This window comes from Vanacampus margaritifer, chromosome 14, assembly GCF_051991255.1.
Source record: "Vanacampus margaritifer isolate UIUO_Vmar chromosome 14, RoL_Vmar_1.0, whole genome shotgun sequence".
NCBI classification, from domain to species: Eukaryota; Metazoa; Chordata; class Actinopteri; order Syngnathiformes; family Syngnathidae; genus Vanacampus; species Vanacampus margaritifer.
Genome location: NC_135445.1, coordinates 199,407 through 212,500, shown reverse-complemented (window position 1 = coordinate 212,500; position 13,094 = coordinate 199,407). Strand labels below are relative to the sequence as shown.

Genomic DNA, 13,094 nt, shown 5'->3' with positions numbered 1-13,094 from the left:
CGGCCTACATGCCCATCCTGCAGCGGGCCATCGAGCTGTGGTACCACGACCCGGCGTGCACCACGCCCGTGCTCAAGCTCATGGCCGAGCTCGTCCACAACAGGTGCGTGCGTGCGTGCGTGCGTGCGTGCGTGCGTGCGTGCGTGCGTGCGCGCGCGTGCGTGCGCGTGCGTGCGTGTTGATATCGCGCTGAGGGTTTTTCTTGGTCCGTCTGTTACATTTGCTAGTTGACCAATTTCAGATTCTTCAGCGTTTGTTTATATCGTAACCTGCCTTGATTGTACAAACGATTCCAAAAGGAATTTTTTGGAAGTCTCAAAAGACAAAAAGTATTTTGTTCACTTCAAAACAAGCAGAACGTTTGCCAAGTAGAATCCCGAAAGCTGTTTTTTTTTTTTCCCCCAAATAAAATTAATGATGAGAAGTGAAAAAGTTGTATTTCATTTGGAATCTAAAAGAATTTGTTGTTAAAGGCGGATGGTTGCCATTTTTCTGGCGAGCGCGTCTGGCTCGCTATCGGCTCGAGTCGTCAGTAAAGTAACTTTGAAAGTAACTGAGTAGCAACGCCGTCAATTGTCTTTCATCAATCGAATGTTGTAGAATTGACATCCAAACCAAATTCACACCATCCATTTTGTGCGTTTTTTTTTTTGGGGGGAGATATGCTGATCTTGGCCAAGACTGGCTTGTGATTGGCTAAAACAAAAGTGTGCAGGCGGCCCTTCGATGGAATCGGTCACGTCGCAAACGATGGCAAACGACGACTTTCCCGCGTGAAGACACGACTCCATTTTGTGGTGTGAAATGCGTTGCAGGTCGCAGCGGCTGCAGTTTGACGTGTCGTCGCCCAACGGCATCCTGCTCTTCCGAGAGACCAGCAAGATGATCACAACCTACGGTGAGGGTTCGATTTGGAAATGAGAAAATGGGCTGCATTTATTTCATGCCATTTAATTGGCGATACTTTCTATTGATATCGGTTAACAGTCATGCTGGGGGGGGGGGGGGGGGGCATCTGTAATGGGCTTTTCTTTTGTTTTTGGCGGTGAGGAGCAAGCAGGGCGCAATTGTGATTGGCTGCTTGCACGGTCGAGTCAGCCGCTTGCTGTTTTCAAGTGTGTGCAACCGATTGATGTGCGTTGTTCTTATAAAGGACAAAAAAAAAAGTGCTGCATGTTGGAGGTGGCAGCTTGTACTAGTTGGCCCCAAGGACACCATGAGTAGCCCACCCACGGCTCTGATTTTAAAATGGGATGGGACACTGTGACCTACTAAGACGACATTTATGTCTTTGTTCAACTTTGACCGGCTCCATGTTTTTAAAGGGGAAGTCCACCCAAAAACCAAATTCTTGCCCACAATAAATATGTTGTTGTGGCGAATCTGATTGGCGTCGTTGGTGGAATCGGAGTTGAGCAGCAAAATGCACCACTTGTTGATCAGAAGGCGGCCATTTTTGAAGAGATGACATCACACTTTTGATAGGTGACGTCCAATCGCAGCTCAGTGATTGGTTGTCGTGATTGTCATGTTCAGTGGGCAGCAAGTTTCAAAATGGCCGCACCCGGAAATGGATGCATTTGTCGTGGTATTCCTTCCGCAAATGTCGTCTTTCGCACCCTGTGGCGTCGCCGCGGCGTTGCCTCCTCACCTCATGTGGCGTTGATGTCGCAGGCAACCGCATCCTGACGCTGGGCGACGTGCCGAAGGATCGCACGTACGGCGTCAAGCTGAAGGGCGTGAGCGTGTGCTTCGCCATGCTGAAGGCGGTGCTGAGCGGCAACTACGTCAACTTCGGCGTCTTCCGGCTGTACGGCGACGACGCCCTGGACAACGCGCTGCAGACCTTCATCAAGCTGCTGCTGTCCATCCCTCACAGCGACCTGCTGGTGCGTGCGTGCGTGCGTGCGTGCGCGGCCGCCTCCCCGTCTGGTTGTGACTCCTCCCCCTCCCCCCGCAGGACTACCCCAAACTCAGCCAGTCCTTCTACTCCCTGCTGGAGGTCCTCACGCAGGACCACATGAACTTCATCGCCAGCCTGGAGCCTCACATGGTCATGTACATCCTCTCGTCCATCTCCGAAGGCCTCACCGCGCTCGGTACGTGCGCGCTTTGCTTCTTGTGCTCGTTGGCGTCGCCTGCAACGCCACATTTCTGTAAACGGCACGAAGGGGCCGCTCGCTCGCCACGATGACTTCGCTCGTGCATGAAGATTTTGTCCATTAAAAATCAGAAATCCATTTCATCATAAACATGTTCGGTGCCGGCCATCGGCCAGATTGCTTGTGACGTTTGCGTGTGTGCGTGCGCAGACACGATGGTGTGCACGGGCTGCTGTTCCAGCCTGGACCACATGGTGACGTATCTTTTCAAGCAACTGTCGCGCTCCACCAAGAAGCGGGCCACGCCCATGGCCACCGACGAGCGCTTCCTGCACATCATGCAGCAGCACCCCGAGATGATCCAGCAGGTGAGCAAGCGGCGCCCCAAAATGGCGGCGTGCGCTGAAGCTTGCGTGCTTGGGTGCAGATGCTGTCCACGGTGCTGAACATCATCATCTTCGAGGACTGCCGCAACCAGTGGTCCATGTCGCGCCCGCTGCTGGGCCTCATCCTGCTCAACGAGAAGGTAAGCGGCCGCTTCCGACCCGATGCGGTCGCTTCCGACGACGCTGACCGCACGGTGTGTGCGTTGCAGTACTTTGCCGACGTCCGCAACAGCATCGTCAACAGCCAACCTCCCGAGAAGCAGCAGGCCATGCACCTGTGCTTCGAGAACCTCATGGAAGGGATCGAACGCAACCTGCTCACCAAGAACAGAGACAGGTGAGTCGCCTTCCGCGCTTTGGCCTCACGGCAGTCGGACGGCGCGCAAAGCGTTTCATCCCCGCTGAATGTCGACTTTGTTTCCGGCGCGAACGTCCGTGTGGAGAACAACAATGAACTTTTGGCAGCATTTTCAAACCTGTTGAACCCAAGCGTCGCTCGTCTCACTTTTGTTGCGTCATCGCACAAAACACATTTGAATGCTTTTGCTCCAATAATCCGTCCGAACACACTTTGGATTATTGGCGGCCAAAAGTCATCAAATGCAATTTGCTGAAATGCAACGTGGACGCGCCCGCGTTCAAAACAAAACAATATCCATTGGAAAATGCCCAACATGAAACATAATGCCACCAAGTCTGCCGCGATGTTTCACACTCGCACTTTGAACTGTAACTTGATGAATTGCGGTCAAATGAAGACACGGACGACGTTAACGATGCAATCGCGTATTTGCTCACGTTGATGTTCGTTAACAAGAGGATGAAAAGTTGAACGAGATATTAAGCTGAGAGTGAACTACGGAGAATTAAAATTCAACTGACAGCGCATCCAGTTGAATTAGTTTCAAGTTGATCTTTGAAAGTCGCTGACATCACACGAAGGCGGCAAAGAAAGTCAACAAGTTGATCTTGACAAGAACGAGCCCACAAAAGAAAAGAAAAGAAGTTGTTGTTCTCGCTGGCTCGGTCGCATTCTGTCATTGCTTGCTAGCCTAGCCTAGCCTAGCCTAGCCTAGCCGAGCGCGCCGTCCGACGCTAACGGCGTGTCCGTGCTGGTGCAGGTTCACGCAGAACCTGTCGGTGTTCCGGCGGGAGGTGAACGACAGCATGAAGAATTCCACGTGCGGCGTCAACAGCAACGACATGATGAGCTGACATTCCACGCCGACGCCGCCGGACCGCGGCCCCGCCCCGAACCTCTGGCCAACCGCCATCCGCCCCACCCCCTCTTGTTGATATGAGCATATATAAATATATATACAGATCTATTTTAACGGCGGGTGGGGGCGGGGCCCGGCACGGAGGGGGCGGGCTTGGCCGGCCCGCCTTGTATAGAAGACGACAAAGTCGAGTGTACATTTTGTTTGCTAACGTTTTCAAGGATGTTTATATGATGTCGACGGGACGATTTTGCTTTTGGCGCCAGGGAAGAAAACGACAAACAAAAGCGAGCGCTCCCAATTTGTAAATAGTCTTCGGAAGGCACGCCCACTTTGCACTCCTACAAACAATGTGGAAACACAAAACCAGATTGGGCAGAGGTCAGGCGGGGTCATCCGGGGTCATCCGGGTAGCCTTCCTTTCCCGAGGATGGGACGGATGCGCCCGCCGCCACCTGAGACGGCTTCTTCCAACTTTTTGTTTACTTTCTGGATTTCTGGGACCAGGTTGTGGTCCTCGTTGGTGTGTGTGTGTGTGTCACGGTGCTGTGTGGAACACTGGCGCCCCCCGGAGGCGCGGAGGCCTGCGTCCACTTTCCGGTTTGTGACTGACTGACGTGAATGTGGAGTAGCTGCTGTGTCGTGACTGCAAATAAAGTTGATCCTTTTTACAAGACGCCGGCGATTCGTGCGCTTCTTCAAGCTCGCGTGTTGACAGCAGGGGGCGCTACAGGACAAAATGGATGAAAACGGACCGGGAATTCCATCGTCACAGCTTGCCCCGCCTTCTCCGTTGATCAGCCAAAAAGTGGATGGATCGTGTGGAGCCCAACTGGAATGTTGACCCGCAAAAATGCGAATCCGTCCCGAAACCTGCCAAGTTGCCGGGGGCGGCGCCAACACGTGGACGCTCAAAAGTGATGTCATCCTGACGACAAGCCACGCCTCTCGTGTGCGGGCCAATCGGACGAGATGTCGCGACATTGCAGACCAATCAAAGACACGACCGCTCAACACAAACTTTTATGACTCGTCAGCATAAGAAAACGTTTTGAGCAAGGCAGCGGTTGCGGGTTAACTTTTGGAGGACTTGGATGTGAAGACGGCGTCATTGAGGCCTTCTCGGTTTCGGGCAATCTCCACGGCAAAAAACTGGATTCTGGTGGCTGCAACGACAGCAAGCACAAGTTGAGAAGCGGCCCTCAAAAGGCTTCTCCAAATCCCAGACGACGAAGACGAAGATGACGACGAAGACGAAGATTGGGCCGTACTCACCGAAGATGGTGTTCTCTTCGCTGTAGTCCTTCCGGCAGTCCAGTCGCAGCAGAGTCCCGTAGTTGAAGTCCTCCACCAGGCCTTCGTATCGGTTGCAGAAAGGGCGCCACCTCTGGACACAAAAGCGCACCGTCACAAGCTGGCCACCAGGAGGCGCTCACTCACTTTGATCTCGTGTGCCTCAAACGCAACAAGACCATTCAATGGCATTTTCAGCCTCCCGCTGAAGAAAAAGGAAATGACGCTATTTCAATATATTAGTTTGCTTGATTTCCCCCCTGAAGTGACCATTTTGAAATGGTGGACAGCAGTCCGAGTCCGGACCGAGTCACGGTCCGAGTCGCGGTCTTGTGCCAACTGAAGAAACTCGCACACGTGACCAAAAAACCAACAAACATGCAAATGAACCAAATCAGCAGCTTGTGTTTTTTTTCAGTCAACTTGTTGTTGGCGAGCTACGACAGAGAAGGAAAATGAACGTGGCCGACCTCTTTGGCCTCGGGTGACTTGAGTTGGTCCGGGTCCAGCACTTTGACGTCCAGGTCCTGGAAGGCCTCCCTGAAGGTGGAGTAGATGTCGGCGTCCATCTTGGTCAACTTGAGGAACTTGGGATCCACCGAGGAGATGAGCTGAAGGACAAGGACAAAAACTCTTAATGCCGGCCGTTGGCGGGCGCCACGCCGGCCGTTGGCGGGCGCCACGCCGGCGGCCGGCGGGGATGCTCACGTTGAAGTAAACCTCGGCGTGGTTGTAGGCCTTCATGGCCCACATGACCTCGAGACGCTCCTGAAAGGCAAAGCGGACATCAGCTTGGCAAACGTGCCGGCCGACCTCGCCGCCATACTCACGTCATTGCCGTAAGCCTCGGCGGGGAGAGACAGAGAACGCGCGGCCACCGAAGCTCCGTCGGGACCCTGAGGACGGACGCAAAGCATGACATCATCAATCAGAGGTAGGAAAAAGTTGCGCTTCCAAACACGCTAACCTGCATGTGAGGTGCACTTTTTTCTTTTTTATGCACTACACGAAGTATTTGTGACACGTGGCATTTGGACTGGTGAGTGATATGGGTGTCAGCGTTTGCTGGCTACGCCGATTAGCAGTATGCTTACGTTTGGTTTTTTTAACACCCCCTCCCTGCAAAAAGCACACCTGGTCTGTCTATGACCAATTGTGGCGACAATTTACAAAAATGCTTTGACGTTTGACTTAATGCTGCAAACCTGCTGCTGTCATCAAGTTGGCACATTTTCAGCGTCTTTGTTGAGTCGCGGAAGTCGTCAAAGTTTGCAAAATGAACATTTGCAGCTGGCTCACCAAATTAGTTAGAAATTATCCCTGAAAAGCTTCAAGCACTTTTTCCTCAATCGCCATTTGAAAGGAGGTAGTGAGGCAAAGGGGTGCCACATGCGGCGACGCACACGAACCCCCAACAAAAAAAAAAAGCACAACAGCGACACGTGTCGACTTCCCAGCCTGTTAGCTTTAGCCGCGTTAACTGCTGAACCCACCATGATTGGCAGGTCGCCCCCGGGTCGCGCGTGGACGTCCTACGGACAAGTGGCGGACATTTATGGACATTTTTGTCTTCTTACCAGAGACGAGAGACCATCGCTCGACGCCATCTTGCCACCGCAAAGATCGTCTAATGAGCGAAAATGGCCGAACAGCAGCCGGCTTTAAAGAGAGAAAAGCTGGAACGAGCTCAAACATTGTCGATATTGTCTTCCGTTATATTGTCCTCCCTTTTCTATTCGACGTGTCGTTTGTTAGGACAATCTGTCAGATTTATGTGACTGTGGACGCGCTTAGAGCAAACGTCTTCCTTTGAATCCAACTTTGATTATTGGGTGACGTCACAGATGTAGCCCGCCCCTAAATGACAGATTTTTTTTTCTCCACATATTTTTGTAGGTTTTAAAAAATCAAATAAACGGACAGGCAGCCTTATTTTCCATTTATTGACAGCCACGAAACATTTTCGGATTCCCTTTTTTTGTTTTGTTTTTTGAAAAAAAAATCTATTTTTTTCCCACCCTCCCTTAAACGTTATTAATGCAGTCGATGGTGCCGGCCAATTGAACAAAAGTGGAATGAGTTCAAATGTGACCTTGTCCTCAGAATTTTTTTAAATTCTATATTAACAAACTAGAATTTTACAATTCACTATAACAAATCTTTCAATATAACGACAGTTCAATGTTAAGTAAATAAAATAAATAATTGACAGACTTGAAACAAATTCGAGTGGGTTTCAGGTCGAGACAGCAATTATTTGTATTTACTATTAAAAAAAAAAAACTTTTTGGGGAGCAATTCTTTTACTGATTCGAGAAGCACTTTATATGTGTTATTTATTTTCAAATTACGTCATCGTAAATCAAAATGACATATGGTTACAGTATACAGTACTAAGTAAAAATGTAATAAATAAAAAAAAAGAGAAAAAATTGGCGCTTTCTAATCTCGTTGCTGAGGCGCAGACGTGACGTCACAACCTCAATCTCCTCCCGCGCCTCTGGATGCGGTCACGTGACACCTGACCGTCGTTCGTCGCGCGCTCGTGCACGAGCCTTTCGACGCGTGCGTCTTCCGGATCAGCAGGTGAGAACGTTTTGACGCGCGTGATTATTTGGAGCTCTTTCTAAATTCTTGCCGTTTTTGTGCTCAAGGTCACGTGAGGCCTGCGATGCTGTCGGTGCGCGCGCGAGTGTCTGTCTGTGTGTGTGTGTGTGCGCGCGCGCGTGCGTGGGCATGATTCATCCTTCCTGTTTTGCCTCATGTAATGATTGGTCCTGTTTGTCTTTCATCCGATCCTTCAGCAGCCCACGCATGATGCTTGCTGCGCGTGCGCGTGCGTGCGCGTGCGTGCGCGGGTTCGTGACTCGAGAGAGAGCAAAACAAACGGACTGACTGACTGGTCGCCAGATTGTCGCGCTCCATTGAAGCTAACCTCGTTTGGAGAATGTGGGCGGACGACGCACAGAGGTGGGGGTGTTGGGTGGGGGTGTTGGGTGAGGGTGTGGGGGGGTCCAAGCCAGAACCTGAGACCTGTGATGCAACGCCTTAACGAGATCCACATTTCGTCACGTATTCTAAGTTTTCTTTATTTTGTTTAAAAAACAAAACAAATCGATAGCAAAAAAAAAGATTGACCCAAATATGTGAAAAAGCTCTTTTTCAAACTGCGCCATTTTTGTATAGCATGGGAAATTTGGAATGTGGGCCCCGGACCTTTACGTTGTCTCGAGTCCTTCCAATGACAACCCGTTGAATAATTGACACGCAAACAATAAATTGTGCTCCTCCTATGAAAATATGAAGTTCATGTCCAAAAAGCCGTCATTGAATTTCTTCCATTTTGCCAAATGCTACAATCATAGCAAATTTCCCACAATGCAATGTGGGACTGCACAAGGCCCAAAAACATGTCTAACCTAAATCATGCACTGCAGACATAATAAATCCTAAAAGTTATGAAGAAATCGATGAATCCATTTTTTTTTGGGGAGTGCTTAGTGAAATAAAAGTTGTTTTTTGAAGGCTAAATGCTATAAGCTTAGCATATGTTCCCAAATTTCAAACCTATTTGACTTCAATCCCAAATGTTTCCTCCTCACGGGCTGTTGGGTCGAGATTACGCAGGAGAAATTCCAAATCTCGTTGTTAGCGATGAAAAGTGCACGTAGCGCTTCTTTGTTGCTGCAAACGTTGGTCACGCGTGCCGCCAATTCCTCCGTCGACACACAAAATAATGCCAAGAAAGGATTAGCGCATTGCGGCAACGCAAGATGGCCGCCGGCCTCATTGCTATAAAATGAGCTTATTGCTTGTTTGAAGTTTTATCAGACGAGACGACGAGGCGTTCTCGGCGTGGCGGACGTCAACAGCGGCAGACATTTTGACAAGCACCTTTGAGAAATCTCCCTCTTCCGCCTCCCCTGAAGCCCCGCCTCCTCTTCCCCTCCTTGTTTATCAGCTCAGCCAGCCTGGCCGACGCCCTCCGCACTTGTCGCCGTGGTTACAGTGAGCGCCTCACATTGTGTGTGCGTTTGCAGCGATCTTCATCAGTTGTTGCCATGAGACCCCGCCCACTCTCAATCGTGTGACACGGGTGTCGTTCTTGTGCACTTTGCATTTGGTGTCATGTGACGTGTGTCGTTTTTGCAGCGTGTGTCGGTATCACGTAGAGACTCATCTTTCTTTCAACTTATCGTTACTGTCGAGATGATTATTTGCAATTTGAAGGAAAAGCCCTCCGATTGCGAGTGGTGTCGCTTCTTAGTATCGGTGTGAGAACATCTCTCATTTTTTTGTGTTTTTTTTTTTATTTTGACACGAGGCGTTTCTGATTTGCAGGCTCGTGTTGATCACCAATCATGAACAAGGTGAGGAGCGGCACCCGCATTAGCCAATTAGCATTGTTAGCTTGCGCCGACTGCATGCGTGCGTGCGTGTCATGTGACTTCCTGTCAGGTGGAGGGCCACGCAGCCAATCCTGTCCATCCGTCGTCCTCGGGCGGGCCCAGCGACCCGTCGTCACCTGCCGCTGCCACCATCATGGTAAAATGGCTACATGCTAAGCTAACTGATGCTGAATGCGAACCCTGAACCTCTCTGACGTTACGTGCGTGCGTCAGGCTCGCGTGGACGAGCAGGTGGTGGCGTACCGCGAGCTGGCGGCGCTCCCGCGCGACAAAGCCATCCTGCAGGTGGAGCGACCGGACCTGATGACGTACCAGCCTCACCTCAGCTTCTCGCCGCTGGACCCGCCGCGAAGACAGGTGAGGCGCCGGCACCGTCCGTGACGCCGGCGTGCGTGCGTGACCGTGTCCGTTTGTGTCCCTCAGCGCTCTCTGTCTCCTCCCGCCGCCTCGCCCGCCATGTCTCCTGACGTAAGAGCCACGCCCACGCCAGGCCGCCGCCCACGCCGTTGTGCACGCTAGCTCACAAAGGTGCCACTTCCTGTTTCAGGCCAAAGGGCGGCGAGCGGAAAGCGACAGCGGCTCCCCCGGAGGCTCCACGCTGCAACTGCACGCCGGACGCAAAACGGGCGCCAATCTGCAGCACTTCCACCGGCCAGGTGCACGCACGCACGCACGCACGCACGCACGCACGCTCGCACGCACGCACGCACGCACGCACGCACGCACGCACGCTCACACTCAGCTGGTGTGTTTGTTTTTCTCAGATAACGGGGCCAACCTGTACAGGAAGCCTCCCATCTATAAACAAGGTGAGTTGTTCTTCCACTTGGTCCCGCCTCCCCCGCTGTGGCTCCACCCCCGCAAACGTTGTCCTCCAGAAGGCTCCAAGGCGGCGGACGGCGGCGGCGTCATCCAGGCGGCCAAGTTCCCGGCCGCTCAGCCGCCAGACCCCAAGCAGCCGTCCAAGATCGAGAGCGACTCGTGGCCCTGCCCCCCGTCGCTGGCCGCCATGGGTGAGCCCCGCCCACCCGGCCAGCCGTCGGCCCGGAAGCCGCCACACCTCGCCGCTGACTTGACCTGTGGCCTTGTGGCAGAAATCGAGTGGCGGAAGAAGAAAATGGAGGAGGAGGGGGACGAGGAGGACGACTTTGAGGACCTGACGGACGAAGCCAAAGTCTTGCAGGAGCAGGAGCTGGAAAAGGTTTGAGCGCGATGACATCACGGAGCGGTCACGCCGATGATGTCATCGCCGTGACCGACGCTGTGTCCAGATCAAGTCCAACCTCGGCCGACTCATCCTGCGTCAGGAGAAGGAGAAAGGCCAGCACTTCCGGCGGAAGACGCGCTCGCTGCCCGACAGGACGCACGCGCACGCCGGTCGGATGAGCGCCGCCGCCGCCGCCGTTCCTCGTGGCGCCGCTCACCGCCGCTTTCCTCTTTCCCGTCCGCAGGGCTGTCGACCTGCGCGTCCAAGTCGCCGTCGCGTTCCGGCCTCAGCAGAGTCAGTTGCGGATTCTTGAAACTTCCTGTTTGTCGTTGTCACTTCCTGTTTGTCGTTGTCACTTCCTGTTTGTCGTTGTCACTTCCTGTTTGTCGTTGTCATGCTGCATTCGAGGACGGTCGCAAGTCGGATGTACCCGAGTCGGTTGTTCCCACCTGAAAAGTAAACAAGCAAAATGGCGGCTCGTGATCAATTGTTGCTTTCTCACAATTTTGCTTCATTTTTGATTTCATTTCATGCCGTTCAGTCGTTGACGGTCGCATTTCACGCAGATTCCGTCAAGTTCCGTCCAATATTTAGGGATGAAGAAAGCGATCTGCTTCAACACGCGAGTACGTTTGCAATTCGCGGCCATCGTCGAGTGACGTCACATCTGCAGTCCGTCGGGTTTTTGGATTTGCGAGTTCAAGGGTCGTTCCCGTGCACACTTCCTGGTTTGAGCTCACAAAAGTGCGACCCTCCTGGAATGCGGCGTTGCTTCTTGCTCGTCACCACTTCCTGTTGGGATGTGGCGGACGTTTGATGCGCGTCCGATGACACGTGACGTCATTTGCCGCCGTTTGCCTTTTCAGAGGCAGTCGGCCGAGTTCTCCGCCGACGGCGCCAACGCAGGTGGGCGGGCCGACTGAACGCAACTTCCTGTCTGGCAACGTCTCTTGAACGATTGATTTGTGTTTTGTCTCCACAGCGGCTCAGGTAAATGTGTGTGCGTGATGTCGGCATTTGGCCAGTGAGTGTCGTTGCATGTATGTTGTGTGTGTGTGTTGTGTGTGCGTACAGAACGGCGGGCTGCAGCGTGACCGTCTGGACCGCGGGACTTCGCTGCCCAGCATCTTGGAGCAGAAGGTGAGGTCAGGCCGCCATCTTGTTTGCTGGGCTCCTCCCATATCGTTTGCACGCGCGCACACACAAATAAGCAGAGGCGGCGCGTCAGTAAATGTTGCCGGTTTGTCATTGGCCAGCGGCCATGTGACCCGTCCGCCATCGTCCGCCATCGTCCGCCATCGTCCGCCGTCGTCCGTCCGTCATTATTTCAAGCCCAACCAAAATGGTTGCATGCGACTCCGCCTTTTTCCCGCCAGCAGGTTTATCCCTACGAAGCGCTGGTGGTGACCCACAGGGGGCGCTGCAAGCTCCCGCCCGGAGTGGACCGAACCAGACTGGAGGTGAGTCAGCGTGGAGGGGGGGGGGGGGGGGCGTGTTGCCTGCTAATAGTCGTGCGTGTGTGTGTGTGCGTGCCTGCCTGCCTGCGTGCGTGCGTGTAGAGACATTTGGACCCGGAGCAGTTCCATCAAGTTTTCGGCATGAGCGCCTCCGAATTTGAGCGCCTGTCGCTATGGAGACGGAACGACCTCAAGAAGAAGGCCTCGCTCTTCTGAGAGGAAGTGACATCACGGCCACGCTGGAAGGATGACGTCATTTCCTCATTGTGGCACTCGCGCAATTCACGCATACGCGCTGCTTACTCGCAGGTTCTCGCGCGCCCGCCAAACTACTCGAACAACACAACAAATGCTTGATAGGCACGCACGCACGCACGTGCGCGCGCGCACACGCCTGGTCCATTTCAGGACAAAATTGGCGAGCGTCAAGGCCGGTACAAACGTCCGCCGCCAGACACCCATCAAGGCCTCGCAATCCAAATTGAGGTCCCAGCACACACACACACGCGCACACGCACACACACACACGCGCGCGCGCGCACACACACACACACACACACACACACACACGCGCACACACACACACACACACACACACACACGTTCCCAAACAATCACGTCCCCACTGACTTGTAATGGGTTGTCATGGTTACCGGTGCATGTGAGCTCAAAAGGAGGAAGATGATGGGCGGAGCTTTTGGATGCTTTTCCTTTGTTGGCGTTTGTTTGCTCGTCGATGTCAGCGTAACAATAAAGTCAAGAAAACACAACAAATGCGTCCCAATTTTGTGCGTCCTCGTTCACGTTCGCGCCTTTCGGTTTGGCGCCGCCACGCCCAAATCACGTAAAAAAAAAAAACGCGCTTGTGAAAGAACAAAACAATCGTTTGTTCTTTTTAGCTCATTAGCAGAAAACGCACGCAAACTTCATACACGACACTTGATGGAATTTTACACTGCAAAAAAAGACAAAGCAGAAAAAAAAGAGAATCGCCTAAATAGAAATAAAACTTACAAATTG

The 13,094-nt window shown here is 52.7% G+C and overlaps 3 protein-coding genes across 8 annotated transcripts in view; 2 read left to right on the top strand and 1 right to left on the bottom strand.

Moving 5' to 3' along the window:
• xpo7 (exportin 7) overlaps positions 1-4,384 on the top strand; it is a 14,977-nt gene extending 10,593 nt beyond the window's left edge. For 3 of the 4 annotated variants that reach the window (XM_077585383.1, XM_077585382.1, XM_077585379.1), the window contains 8 exons: positions 1-103; positions 816-898; positions 1,675-1,889; positions 1,961-2,099; positions 2,313-2,470; positions 2,530-2,628; positions 2,698-2,825; positions 3,610-4,384. The exon at positions 1-103 is cut by the window's left edge and continues 5 nt beyond it. In XM_077585383.1, the coding sequence (XP_077441509.1) occupies positions 1-103; positions 816-898; positions 1,675-1,889; positions 1,961-2,099; positions 2,313-2,470; positions 2,530-2,628; positions 2,698-2,825; positions 3,610-3,703 (1,019 nt within the window). In that variant the 3' untranslated portion in view covers positions 3,704-4,384. Of the gene's footprint in view, positions 104-815; positions 899-1,674; positions 1,890-1,960; positions 2,100-2,312; positions 2,471-2,529; positions 2,826-3,609 lie in introns of all 4 variants that reach the window. The other variant, XM_077585380.1, reaches the window with a different exon arrangement.
• Positions 4,385-4,718: 334 nt separating this feature from the next.
• Positions 4,719-6,823, bottom strand: pbdc1 (polysaccharide biosynthesis domain containing 1). Of its 3 annotated transcripts, none has more exons than XM_077585386.1 (6): positions 6,579-6,823; positions 5,832-5,897; positions 5,710-5,769; positions 5,472-5,612; positions 4,984-5,095; positions 4,719-4,874 (listed from the first exon to the last, which is right to left on the bottom strand). In XM_077585386.1, the coding sequence occupies exons 1-6, from the start codon at positions 6,606-6,608 to the stop codon at positions 4,783-4,785; spliced, it is 501 nt and encodes a 166-aa protein (XP_077441512.1). In that variant the 5' UTR covers positions 6,609-6,823; the 3' UTR covers positions 4,719-4,782. The 3 variants fall into 3 exon arrangements, with proteins under 3 accessions (XP_077441512.1, XP_077441514.1, XP_077441513.1); XM_077585388.1 differs by having other exon boundaries at positions 6,495-6,619; XM_077585387.1 differs by lacking the exon at positions 6,579-6,823 and adding an exon at positions 5,969-6,113.
• dmtn (dematin actin binding protein) lies at positions 5,606-12,945 on the top strand. The gene is made up of 15 exons (XM_077585389.1): positions 5,606-5,935; positions 9,343-9,371; positions 9,460-9,546; positions 9,624-9,767; positions 9,834-9,878; positions 9,958-10,066; positions 10,175-10,423; positions 10,505-10,611; positions 10,682-10,787; positions 10,862-10,911; positions 11,484-11,523; positions 11,600-11,607; positions 11,692-11,757; positions 11,994-12,077; positions 12,177-12,945. The coding sequence occupies exons 2-15, from the start codon at positions 9,363-9,365 to the stop codon at positions 12,288-12,290; spliced, it is 1,218 nt and encodes a 405-aa protein (XP_077441515.1). The 5' UTR covers positions 5,606-5,935; positions 9,343-9,362; the 3' UTR covers positions 12,291-12,945.
• The last annotated feature ends 149 nt before the right edge of the window (positions 12,946-13,094 follow it).